The 12,758-nt window shown below is 40.9% G+C and overlaps 1 protein-coding gene across 1 annotated transcript in view; it reads right to left on the bottom strand.

Annotated features, from left to right (window-relative positions):
* The window catches only part of TRAPPC10 (trafficking protein particle complex subunit 10), a gene marked incomplete at its 3' end in the record, with an annotated part of 75,652 nt that overhangs the window by 5,153 nt on the left and 57,741 nt on the right, over positions 1-12,758 (bottom strand). The window contains exons 16-20 of the mRNA XM_081088026.1: positions 11,655-11,813; positions 10,691-10,926; positions 6,533-6,633; positions 4,203-4,329; positions 2,906-3,076 (exon numbers count right to left, since the gene is read on the bottom strand). Coding sequence (XP_080944152.1) covers positions 2,906-3,076; positions 4,203-4,329; positions 6,533-6,633; positions 10,691-10,926; positions 11,655-11,813 — 794 coding nt within the window. The remainder of the gene's footprint in view (positions 1-2,905; positions 3,077-4,202; positions 4,330-6,532; positions 6,634-10,690; positions 10,927-11,654; positions 11,814-12,758) is intronic.

The following is a 12,758-nucleotide window of genomic DNA, read 5'->3' as shown; positions in this document are numbered from 1 at the left end:
GCTGCAGACTGAAGGTGAGTGCGTTCCAAGTGTGTGTCCCTGAGCATCACGTTCTGGCTGCATGTGAAATGCAGGGCAGCGGCCAGCAGCCGAGGGGAAGCAGTGACGTGCCTCCTAAACCTGACAGCAACTGCTGAGGCTTTAGGGACAGTGTTAGAACTATTTAGAACTATTTATTTAGAAATAAACCTTGGCAGAAATAAATTCTAACATTTATGGCCAAATGATTTTCAACAAGGGTGCCAAGACCATCCAATGGGGAAAGAACAGTGTTTCCAACAAATGGTATAGGGACGCCTGAATAACCACATGGAAAGAATGAATTTGGACCCCTGCCTATCCCATACACAAAGGCTCACTCAAAATAGATCACAGACCTACATGTAAGAGCTACAACTATAGAACTCTTAGAAGAAAACATGAAGGAAATCTTTTTTACCTTGGGATAGGCAATGATTTCTAAATTTCTATACCAAAAGTACAAAAAATAAGAGAGATTAGTAAGTTGGACTTCATAAAAAGTAAAGATTTGTGTTTCAAAGGACATCAAGAAAGTGAAAATACAATCCACAAAATGAGAGAAAATATTTGCAAATCATATCTGATAAGGGACTGATATCTAAACTATATAAAGAACACTTACAACTCAGTAATAAAAAGACAACCTTATAAAAAGTGGGCAAAGGACTTGGGTAGACATTTCTCCAAAGAAGACAGACAAATGGCCAATAAGCACATGAAAGATGCTTAAAGTCATCAGCCACCAGGGGAATGCAAATCAAAACCACGAGATACCACTTCACACCCACTGGGATGGTTCTAATAAAAATGACAACAAACACAAGTGTTGGTGAGGAGGTGGGGATTGCAACCCTCGTATGTTGCCAGTGGGAATGTAAAGTGATGTCTCTTTGATAACAGAAAAACAAAATGTGGTCTGTCCACACTAGAATATTATTCAACCATAAAAAGGAATGAAGTTCTGATCCTGCTACAAAATGAATAAGCCCTGGGAACACTATTCCAAGTGAAGAAAGTCAGGCACAAAAAGATCACACACAACACGATCCCATTTATATGAACTGTTCAGAACAGACCAACTCATAGACAGCTTGGCCTCTAGGCCATGACTGCCAGGAATTGAGAAGAGGATGGGATGGGGAGTGACTGTTAACGAGGCACGTAGTTTCTTTTTGAATGAAGAAAGATCATTAAACTGTACCCTTTAAATGAGTGAACTTCATGGCATATTAATCATATCTGAATAAAGCCTTAAAAAAAAAGTGGTATCCATGCCGAAACCGGTTTGGCTCAGTGGATAGAGCGTCAGCTTGCGGACTAAGAGGTCCCAGGTTCGATTCCGGTCAAGGGCATGTACCTGGGTTGCGGGCACATCTCCTGTGGGAGATGTGCAGGAGGCAGCTGATCGATGTTTCTCTCTCATCGATGTTTCTAACTATCTCTTTCCCTTCCTCTCTGTAAAAAATCAATAAAATATATTTAAAAAAAAAAAAAAAAAGTGGTATCCATATATCTGGTCCTCAGTTGTGAAAAGAACAACCCACCAGATTGTTTCTCTGGCCTTTTACTCAGCTTGTACAGTTCTAAAGGAAAAATGTTCTATGCTCTTCACTTGAAGAGGAAGCAAAAAAGATTAAGGTATCAGTAAACACTGCTAACCAGTTAATAATAATCTGTATCAGCAAACCAGATGAAATTTCTGCAGAAATTTCTGTACCATGTGAACGACTTAATGTTCAGCTGCTATTAATATGATCATGTTGTCCACTATAGCTAATATGGACAGTTAAATAAGACAGAGGGTCAAAACAAATAGTCTTTTAGTTGAAAGGAGATATTGAAAAGATTGCTAAGCAAAAGCTGTCTGCACAAACACTTCTCAAAGTGTTGACAATTTCAGTAATAAAGAAAATAAAATAAAATGAAATACCACAAAATTGTTGACCCTTGAAAAATACAGGTTTGAGCTGCACAAGACCACTTACTTATACACAGATTTTTTTTAGATACTGTAAATGTATTTTCTTTTCCTTATGATTTTTTTAAATAACACTTCCTTCCTCTAGCTTACTTTTTTGTAAGAATATAATATGTAACAGGTAACATACAAATATGTGTCAATTGTCTGTTTATGTTATCAGTAAGGCTTCTCGCCAACAGTAGGCTAATGGTAGATAAATTTTGAGGGAATCAGAAGTTATATGTGTGTGTGTGTGTGGGGGGGCAATGGGGGAATAAGGACTCATATATAACACCTTAATCAATAAAGAAAAAAAAAGTTATATGTGGATTTTTGACTGTGGGGGGTGGGGGGGGGGTGGGTATCCCTAATCCCCCGAGTTGTTCAGGGTCAACTGTATTTTCATTTTCATTTAGCTAACACAAAATCCAATAATTTCACTACAGAAACAAAAGCCAACTATCTACTCACCTAGCTCAAGGCTACTTTAAGCTCCATGTGCAGGCTATAAAAAATCTTCCCAACATTAAGTAAACTGTGATATTTTCACTTTTTCTTTTAGAAAACTAGAGACATGTCTTTATAACACAACCGCCCTGTGTAGTAGCGAATGATCAAGATGAAAGGACTCTACTAAAGTCAACTAAGGAGGAGAAGGGAGTAGTAGTAAGTCTTTGGTCTTTATGCTAATAAACACTCATCTCAGAGCCGCCTGCAATAGTGCACATGTATCATGTCACCTAAAAAGACCTGGGATCAAATACAGTCAGTCAGTGATTTAACTGCCCCAAGCGTTAACTATTTTCTTTGAACTGTTGCTTCATTATATTGAAAGATCTTGTCTAATTTTTCTAGATTATAAAGAATACATGACTTTTCATTTTCCCACCCCACATCTCACCAAAAAAATAATACAATACATACAAAAAAGTTTTCCACTTGAAATTCATAAGTATAGGGCTTTAAGGAGATAGACAGCCGTTCTTCAGAAGCCGGGCGGAATTCCATGGAGAACCGGCCACGCAGCGAAGGGGGAGGCTCTCTTGTCCACGTCAGTTCCCAGACAAAGAACACCGACTGCCGGCTGCAGATGTGCTGCAAGAGAGTCGGTGTCACTGCAGAGACAAAGCCACACTCCGCCAGCAATGCACATACATGTGCGCGCGCGCACGCGCGCGCGCACACACACACACACACACACACACACACACGCACACAGAAAAAGCCACAGTCTGTCAAAGACACACTTCCTGCAATGGGAACGCGGGTGAGCCGAAAAAGAGACCCCACAGAGCTCTGCTACTGACATCCAGAGTGTGTTGTGCTAAGTCCTGTACCCTCACCACTGCCCCCACTCCTCCTGCTGCCCTTGCCCTCAGAGCAGGATGCACAAGGTTGGTAAAAAGGTCTTAATTTTTTAAGATTTCCTAAGTTTCACAGCATAGGAGATGAAATAGCTTAAGGAATGTTTATTAGTATATAGTATCCCATACATTTCCAAAGTGGGAAATGCATCAACCAATTAAAAAGGAAATCTACATCCATGCCAATTACTTTGTATTTAACATTAAGTTAAATGAGGAACTAGCACTACTTCACACAAAAAGTCCATGCCTATAGCACAGCCATAAAATTGGGTAGTGTCAGCTGTTAGTTGGGGAAAAACCTTTGAAAATGCTAAAAATTAGGCAATCATTAAGAACCTTTGCTCTTCTAAACACTCAGCACTTACTGTCTAAAACGCATGTGACAAACGAACATGAAAAGCAAGGTCGGGATTCAGCCAGGCAGTGTGAGCTGGGTAAGACCCCTTTACACCAGCACCTCTGATTTCTTCCTGGGGCGCGGGCAGGCACTGAATGACAGGCAGAGTGGAGCAGCCACCATTCCCTGTCCACATGAGACTACGAATAAGCTTGTAGTTACATAAATCTGTACGCAGGGTAGGACAAGTGTAAGATTTAATTCTTCTAATGAGAATCCAATCCCTTCACTGTACCACTCGGCCCACAGAGTGGGGGTGGACATGCACGCTGCGGCACAAAGCTGCGGTTCCCAGCAGTCTCGGGTGCGTGGGATGCTTACTGACCACCAGCACGCCATTCTCTGGATGGAGAGGCTTCCTCTGCCATGTCCACCAACACGTGTGGGTGGCTCAGTCAGTACACCCTTGTTCTCCTGTGTTCTGTCGAGTTCATGCTCAATTCTGGAAGACGGTTACCTGCTGGGATTTTGTGTTCAACGGCAGTAGCTGCAGGTCAGTACTATCCCCAGTGTCTACAAGATCACTATCTGACAGGCGAAAGTCAAGTTCCGACAGATTCTGGACACAAACTTGAATATATTTCCTAAAGCAGAAAAACAAAAAATATGGCTTTGACATTTAAGAACTTTATGAAATATACTTTGGCTTTGTTAAGAAGACCCTCTCTGGGGAATCAAAAAAGTGACACAGGCCCTGGCCGGTTTGGCTCGGTGGATAGAGCGTCAGCCTGCGGACTGAAGGGTCCCAGGTTCAATTCCAGTCAAAGGCACATGCCCGGGTTGCAGGCTCGGTCCCCAGTGTGGGGCGTGCAGGAGGCAGCCAATCAATGATTCTCTCTCATCACTGATGTATCTATCTCTCTCTCCCATCTTCCTTCCTCTCTAAAATCAGTAAAAATATGTTTTAAAAAAAAGTGACACAGGAAAATAAATAAGAACAGGTTGTTACTTATATTCCTACTTTTGATTTCACATGTAAAAGGGTCAGAAAATATAAATCTTTCTAAGTGAACTATTTCTAAGGAAAAATGGATTAAAGAACATTCTGATTCGGATACAGTATTTCTACACAATTATAACTGAGTTCCCTAAACCTGCAATGGATCTAAATGAGTTACTAGGAAAGTAGTGATCACAAATAATGATTACTCACTGAGAAACTAAGTACAGGATTCACTGTAATTTCTGTTACAGGTAAAGAGGAGTTTTGAAAAGACAGTTCTTAAAGCAACTCAGTTCTGTTTAAAATTGTTTTGTTTTGTTTTTAAATGAAGAAGTTAAATGTCTTATTATTGAACTTTGTTTCCTGAAAGGCTGCTATTTCACTGTATAAAACAGCACCAGCAACCTCAGTATACTGCAAAATTAAGGTAGTATTGTTCGTCATCTGACACTGTAACAACTAACCAAAACTTTTCTCCACTGCTAGTTATTTCCAATCATTAAGTATTTTGACCCAAATCTAGAGACTAATGTAAGTACGTTACACTATTCTATAAAGGCTTACAATAATGTTATCCTTGAAATACATAATTTTTATAACTAGGTTTTAACACAGACAATTTCAGGAATTATGAATATTGTAATTGTAGCCTGGCCTAAAAATTATAGGGTGCTGCGAAAAGATGCATAATGTCTTTATCTGTAATCATTAGAAAGTTAGGGGTATTTTTTCCAATAGCATTGTTGTAGTTTCTTTTTTCATGGTATTACTAAAAGTTGTTATCTTCTACAAACCACTAATTTAAGACAACTATGCTAACTGAAGATGTTTCATGCTACTTTATTTAGGGGGTTTTATTTATTCCACTCTAAATATGGTTCTGAAACCTATATGTTCATGTTGACCAATGTCACCCCAATAAATTTAATTTTAAAAAAACTCACTACCTCACAGGTGAGCTCTAAGTATTTCACTATTTTGCTTAAAAATAAATCTTAAAAGTTCTCAAATAAATAAATATGATTCTGACATTTTTGTTTCCAAATTACCCAAATAAGCCCTGGCTGAAGCAGAAGGGGATATTACAATGATGGGCCAGGCTCACCTAAGCCCAGTGGTCATGTGAGCATCACTGACGGGACAACGGGAACATCTCCTGATGCAGCGACATATGAAGCACAGGACACATCTCAAAGATTCCAGCCTTTCCGAGGGCTGACTGTGAATCTGATCAAGCTTCAAGCACAGTGGTTCTCAACTGGCAGCAATTTCCCCACACACACTCCAGTCAGGGGACGTTGGGCAATGTCTGGAGACATTTTTTGGTTGTCACACTGGGGTGGGCAGGATGGGGAGTATCACTGGCATAAAGCAGTGAGATGCTAACACCCTACAATGCACAGGGCAGTGCCCAGAGTAAGTTATCGACCCACAGCATCAGCAGTGTTGAGGCTGAAAAGGCCTGCTCTAGAATTAGCTAGAGATGCTGGGGAAACTAGTTTAACAAACTCACAAGGATGTGACCAGGCAAATGCAGAATGCGCACCTTCCAGAGGACAACTGGCCCATGTTTGTCAATGGGTCATGGGCTTGAAGAACAAGGCAAGGACAGAAAGAAAGGTCTGATAATATCACGGGCACTTGGATGGATCCCCTCTCCCACAAACCAGCTGTGCAGTCCACTACTGAGACAGCTGGGGAGATCTCAGTATAGACTGGGTACTGTAGTGGACAATGGCATCATGGTCATGTAAGAAAATGTGCTCAAGGTCACCAAAGCCAAGCTCTCAACAGCAAGGGTCTCTATGTCAAAGAGCCTGCGACAGAAGTAGGGCCTCCCTTACCGTGTCCCGGCTGACAGCACAGCATGTGTGGTCCTGAAGGGTACGCTGAACGTCAGTGCGATGACAGTGGAGTAGATGGACCACGGGCACTCGATGGACACCTAGGAGAAACAGAGGGACACCCATTCAGATTACTCACCAATGGCACAGCACCACCACCATCCATCCAAGTCTGCGGGGGCTGCCAATTTCCTACATACTTGATGGCTTTACAATTCCTTATTCAGAAGGAAAACCCCACTAAACATATGCACAAACACAGGAGAGACACAAAGCTACATACACAGTCAAGAAAAATGGACATGGGACCGGCAGAATGTCCAGAATCGTCTCAATGGCTGCGGAGCAGAGGCTGCAGCAAGCACATAAGCCACACCTCGCTATCCTCCCACATGTGGCCGTGATGCTAAATGTAATTTTTTACTGTGCAGGAAGTTATGACAAAGTGCTTTTAATCACTTATGTCTAGATGATATTACTCAGTCATTAACTATTAAAAAATTAAATGAATTATTCAAACACTTAACCCACATGACGCTGAATGCAGAGCTGAAAACCAATCAAGGCACAGTGTGGACAAAGCTATTAATTCCTGTAAGGGCAGAAACCAGGCCTCAAGCTTCGATTTATTTCCCTCACTTAACAAATATATTGAATATGGAAACTCACTCATTCAGCGTGACTATATGCTCTTAATTGAAATAAACATCATCTTTGTCTCCTGAACTCTGTATCAGGTGAGGGAAAACATTTCAAAGACTGAAAAATAAAAACATTATTCTTTAGGTGCCACTGGTCTGATATTCTATGCCTCTCTTTAAAATGACTGCATTTCTTAGCCTTTTGTGCATATACTTTTTAAAACTTGTCATTTAAACTAAAACAAAAAAACAGTTCAACCACTGCTCCCACCTACTACCACCAATCTGTTTTCTGTATCTGCAAGGTGTTTCTGAATATTTTTTAGATTCCACATTTAAGAGAGAAGATACAGTATTTCCCTTTCTCTCTCCGATTTATTTCACTTAGCATAATACCACTGAGATCCACTCGTGCTGCTGCAAATAGGAGGATTTCATTCCTTTTTATGGCCAAATAATACTCCACTGTGCGTATCACTTCTTTACCCATTCATCCATAAATGGTTCTAACAGTTTTTTGATCAAGTCTTTAGGATTTTCTATATATAAGATCATGTCATCTGCAAATGGTCAATTTCTTTTCTCCCTTTCCAATCTGTATGCCTTTGATTTCTTTTTCTTGACTAACTGCTCTGACTTAGACATCCAATACTGTTGTAAAAAAGAGTGGTGCGAGTGGGTATCCTCGTCTTGTTCTTAATCTTAGGGAAAAAATTTACAGCTTTTTACTGCTGAGTATGATATTAGTTGTGGGATTGTCATATCGTCTTCATTAAGCTGAAGTATGCTCCTTCAGTACCCACTTTGTTGAGAGTCTTTATCATAAATGGATGCAAATTCTGTCAAATGCTTTTTCTGCATCTATTGAGATGATCATGTAATTTTGTCCATTTTGGTGATGTGTACCACACCAACTGGTGTGCAGATTTGAACCCACCTTGCATCCCTGGAATAAATCCCTCTTGATCATACAGGGATTTATGATCCCATATGGTTGTTGCATCTGGTTTGTTAACATTTTGTTAAGGAGTTTTGCACCTATCTTCATCAGGAATGTTAGCCTGTAATTTTCTTTCCTATGGCATCTTTTCTGGTTTTGGTATCTATCAGGGACTCATAAAATAAGTTTGCAAGTGCTCCTTCCTCTTGTACTTTTTGAAAGAGTTTGAGCAAGACTGGCATTAATTCTTCTTTGAATGTTTAGTAGAATTTACTAGTAAAGCCATCTTGTCCTTTTGTTGGGAGGTTTTTCATCACTCATTCAATTCCTCACTAGTAATGAATCTGCTTAGATTTTCTATTTCATATGATTCAGACCTGAAAGGTTGTATATTTCTAAAAATTTATGCATTTCTTCTAGGTTGTCCAATTTGTTGAAATATAATTGTTCACCATAAACCTTTTTGTATTTCTACAAATTTATCCATTTCTTCTAGGTTGTCCAATTTATTGGCATATAATTGTTCACCGTAGAATCCTTTGTATTTCCATGGTATTTGTTTCTATCCCTCCACTCTTTTTCTCTTGGTGAATCCAGCCAAAGGTTTGTCAATTTTATCTTTTCAAAGAACTCTTAATTTTAGTGATTTCTGCTATTGTCTTTTTAGTCTCTCTCATTTATTTTTACTCTAATTTTTATTTCCTTCCTTATACTAACTCTGGGCTTTGTTCGTTATCTAGTTCCTTCAGGTACAAGGATGGGTTGTTTGAGACTTTCTTGCTTCCTGAGATAGGCAATTATCACTCTGAACTTCCCTCTTAAAACTGCTTATGCTGCAGCCCATAAATCTTGGTATGTTACATTTCCATTTTCATTTGTCTCAACGTATTTTTTTGGTTTCTTCTTTGACACATTGGCTGTTCAGTAGCAAGTTGTTTAATCTCCACATATTTGGGAATTTTCCAGTTTTCTTCACGTAATTTCTAGTTTCATACCGTTGTGGTTGAAGAAGATGCCTGATATGATTTCAACTCTCTTAAATGTATTAAGACTTGTGATCTAACATGATCTACCTTGGAAATCTTCCGCATGCACTGGAGAAGAACATGTATTCTTTTGCATTTGGATGGAATGCTCTGCATACGTGTTAAATTGATTTGCTCTAGCATGTCTAAGAGCAACATTTCCTTACTGATTTTCTATTTAGATGGTCTATCTATTAATGTAAGTGGGGTAGTAAGTCCCCTACTATTATTGTATTGTTATCTACTTCTTCCTGTTAGTATTTGCTTTATATATTTAGGTATTCCTATGTTGGGTATATAAATGTTATATTTTCTCTTTGTATTGATCTATTTTATTATTATGTAATGTCTCTTATTAAAATCTTTGTTTTAAAGTCTATTTTGTCTAAAATCAGTAGAGCTACTTCAGCTTTCTTTTGATATCTATTTGCATGGAATATCTTTTTTCATCCCTTCACTTTCAGTCTGTGTGCATCCTTACATCTAAAGTGAGTCTGTTATCAGCAGACCTGCTTAAATTCTAATTTGGTAAAAATGCTACTGGGATACTGTAAGTTTCAATTTCTCATGGTCAGTTTGGACTGACAAATGGCTTTGGTTCATTTTACAGATCAATAATTATTTCTCCCATTCAAGTACTAACCAGGCCCGACCCTGCTTAGCTTCCAAGATCAGACGAGATCGGGCGCGTTCAGGGTGGTATGGCCGTAGACTCAATAATTATTTCTAAGGGTAGTTCCAATTTCTTATTAGCTCTGAGGAAAGAAGTATTAATACAGTTCATTGAAAGGAGGCTATATAGTAGAGTGATTAAGGTAGTGGTTCTCAAACTTCCTAATGCAGTGACCCTTCAATACAGTTCCTCATGTTGTGGTGACCCCCAATTTCATTGTTACAATTTGAACATAATTAAAGCATAGTGATTAATCACACAAAAAAATAAAATAAAATAAAGTGAGTCTGTTATAGGCAGCATACAGATGGGTCTTGACTTTATTCATGCAGCCACAAGAATACACTTCTACACCTGAGCTGGTCAGAAGCCCTCATAACCGATATCTGTGTTACAAGACACAGACATACCTGGAATCAACACAATGCTAGCAACACATTGCGTGAGCTGATGGGCTGTGGATCGGGGACCAAAGTCATGGATTGCTCAAAACACTGTCAATAAATACCAGCACCAAAGCAGAGTTTTTTCCTTGCTAAGTTTGATGTGACACCTCAGTGGACAGAAACAAGCACACCAAGGCACATAACTCCCTCTAGCCTAATCACTAGGACAAACAGACTACGGGCCCAAGGTTGCCTCCCTTAAGCAAACGCTATCTTTCACAATAAACTGTCCTTCCCTCTTGAGCTGGGATAGGAAAGTTAGAGCTGTCTGTCTTTGTCTCTCCAAGATGTACCCATTATCAAAGGTGATTCACAGGTATTAGTGCTAAACCCAACAAGAGTGCGCGGCATCAGGAACTGGCAATCTGCCACTTCAACCGAATCATCTCTTACGCACTGGCTTTCAGAACCAGCAGGACATGACCCTCCTTACTTTGTGGTCTGTGGTAGCCATGCAGTGGTCGGCTTTCTGTGTGTCCTTAGGCTTCCTCTGGGCCTCCGTCATCCCCAGCATGGTGCTCCCCCCCTCCCCTCCAGCTGCTGGAGCTGAAGGTAAAGACAGAACTTCCAGTTCAAATTCGATCATGTGGTATGCAGGCGCTGCAGGCAGACTGATGCTGGTGACCTTGTCAGACGACTGAACTCGGAGTGATGCGTCAGAAGCCTTTTCTAGGAAAGATAGAAAAAGTCACTTCAAACACATTCCTTCTGTTTCCTTGTTCCTTTTTCTTCTAGCAGGTGATGGGCCCAGCAGTGAAGTGCCAGCCCAACTCCTGCTGCTCCTATACACATAAAAGCACAGAAAGGACTAAGGTGGGACTGAAGAGGCAGGAAAATCAGGCACAAAGCCCCCTAAGACAGGGTCACACTGCATGAAAGCCAGCTGGTCCCAGGCCAGAGAGCTGTCATTGTGCTCAGTCTGAATACAGAAGAGCATTGTGTGTGTCCCTGCACAACGTGCTCCCTCCCAGAAAGGGAGCAGCGTCCTTCCCTCCATAACTCACAGCTGACCACCGGGAGGACAGACTGTCCACTGCCTAAAAAGGCCGATTTACTTTTGCTTTTTGGTGAGGAAAGTGGGGAGGGTTGTAGGAGGCTAGAGGCCCGCAGGGCGTCACTATTAAGCACAGGCCCATGCTGCATCCGAAGTCCTAGCAGGGTCAGCACCACCTGGCAGCGAGCACATGCACGGCTCTGTTTATCCTTCCCATGTGTAACGCCCCATCCAGGGGCAGGGTCACTGCCCACCCCAGGCAGGATGCTGCCAGGAGAAAGTTGTGGACAGAAGCAGGCCTCAGGTGCTAACTAAGGATGAAAGGGATGACAGCTCCTTACATCCCCATGATCTGCACGGCAAACAATGCTGAGAGTCCACCTGCTAGGTGACCACCCCTTACCTCTCGTGTTAGAATAGATCACAGCTTTGTTCTCTGCGTGACACAGGATGAGCATGGCTTCCACATTGCTGAGTTGGAGGCTGTCCCCGTTTTTCACTGTATAATGGCCAGTAGTGACAGTGAACTTGACCTTCTGAGGAATACCAGCTAAAAGGCTATCTAAAGGGGAAAAGACTGCACTTAGCATCACTCTCACCCAAAAATAGCAATGGAGGAACTAGTATGAGGCTAAAATACAGTTTTTTTAAAAAAATAAAAACAACAAAAAAGCACTGTTTTTTCTACTAGAAAAGATTTTTTCACTTCAGATACTCCTCAAATTCACTGTTTCCATCCCTCCACTCTCACTTTAATCTCAATTACACGGACTGCAGGGTTGCGGGGTCCTTGCTGAGACTAAGAGAAGCTTTGAGCCTGAGGTGTCTGTCTCATCACCACGTTGGCTAAGAGTTAGGGATCACAGTGGCAACCATGTCTATGAGGGGCTCAAATTTTATCTGCCAATAAGTTAGTAAGAGACAATCAGATAATGACACCGAAGAACAGATTCATGAGACTTGGTCTTTTAGCTCAGTTGGTTAGAGCGTCGTCCCGATAGCCAAGGTTGAGGGTCTGATTTCTGGTCAGGGCACATACAAGAATCAACCAATGAAAGTTTAATAAGTGGAACAATAAACTCATGTTTCTCTCTCTCTCAAATCAATAATTTTTTTATTTTTTATTTTTAGAACAGACTGATGAAATTGCATGTGCTATTGCTATTCAGAATCTTCTTTGGATGTTTCAGATTAGGCCTTCAAGATCTTTGGCTTAAAAACAACTCAGTTAAAGACATGGCTATTGGTTTCTCTTAACATGAAAATGAGCTAAGGTTTCTGAGAATCCATCCCACTCCAGGGAAGGCGGAAGGAAGAAGGCAAGAGATAAGAAACACGGAAGAGAAAGAAACAGACAAACCAGAAGGTGGGAAGGCAGGGGCACGAGGAGGGAGGGGCTGCAGCAGGGAGGCGTGAGCACAGCTGGCTGGTCTCACCGGGCACATTCCAGGCTCTGCCAGCAACAAAGCTCAGCCTTTTTCACAAAAGGTTCTCTGACATAGAATCA

The sequence above is a fragment of the Myotis nattereri genome, assembly GCF_964212035.1.
Source record: "Myotis nattereri genome assembly, chromosome: 3".
In the NCBI taxonomy this organism is placed as follows: Eukaryota; Metazoa; Chordata; class Mammalia; order Chiroptera; family Vespertilionidae; genus Myotis; species Myotis nattereri.
Note: the sequence above shows the minus strand (reverse complement) of the source record. Positions and strands in the feature narration are given on the sequence as shown.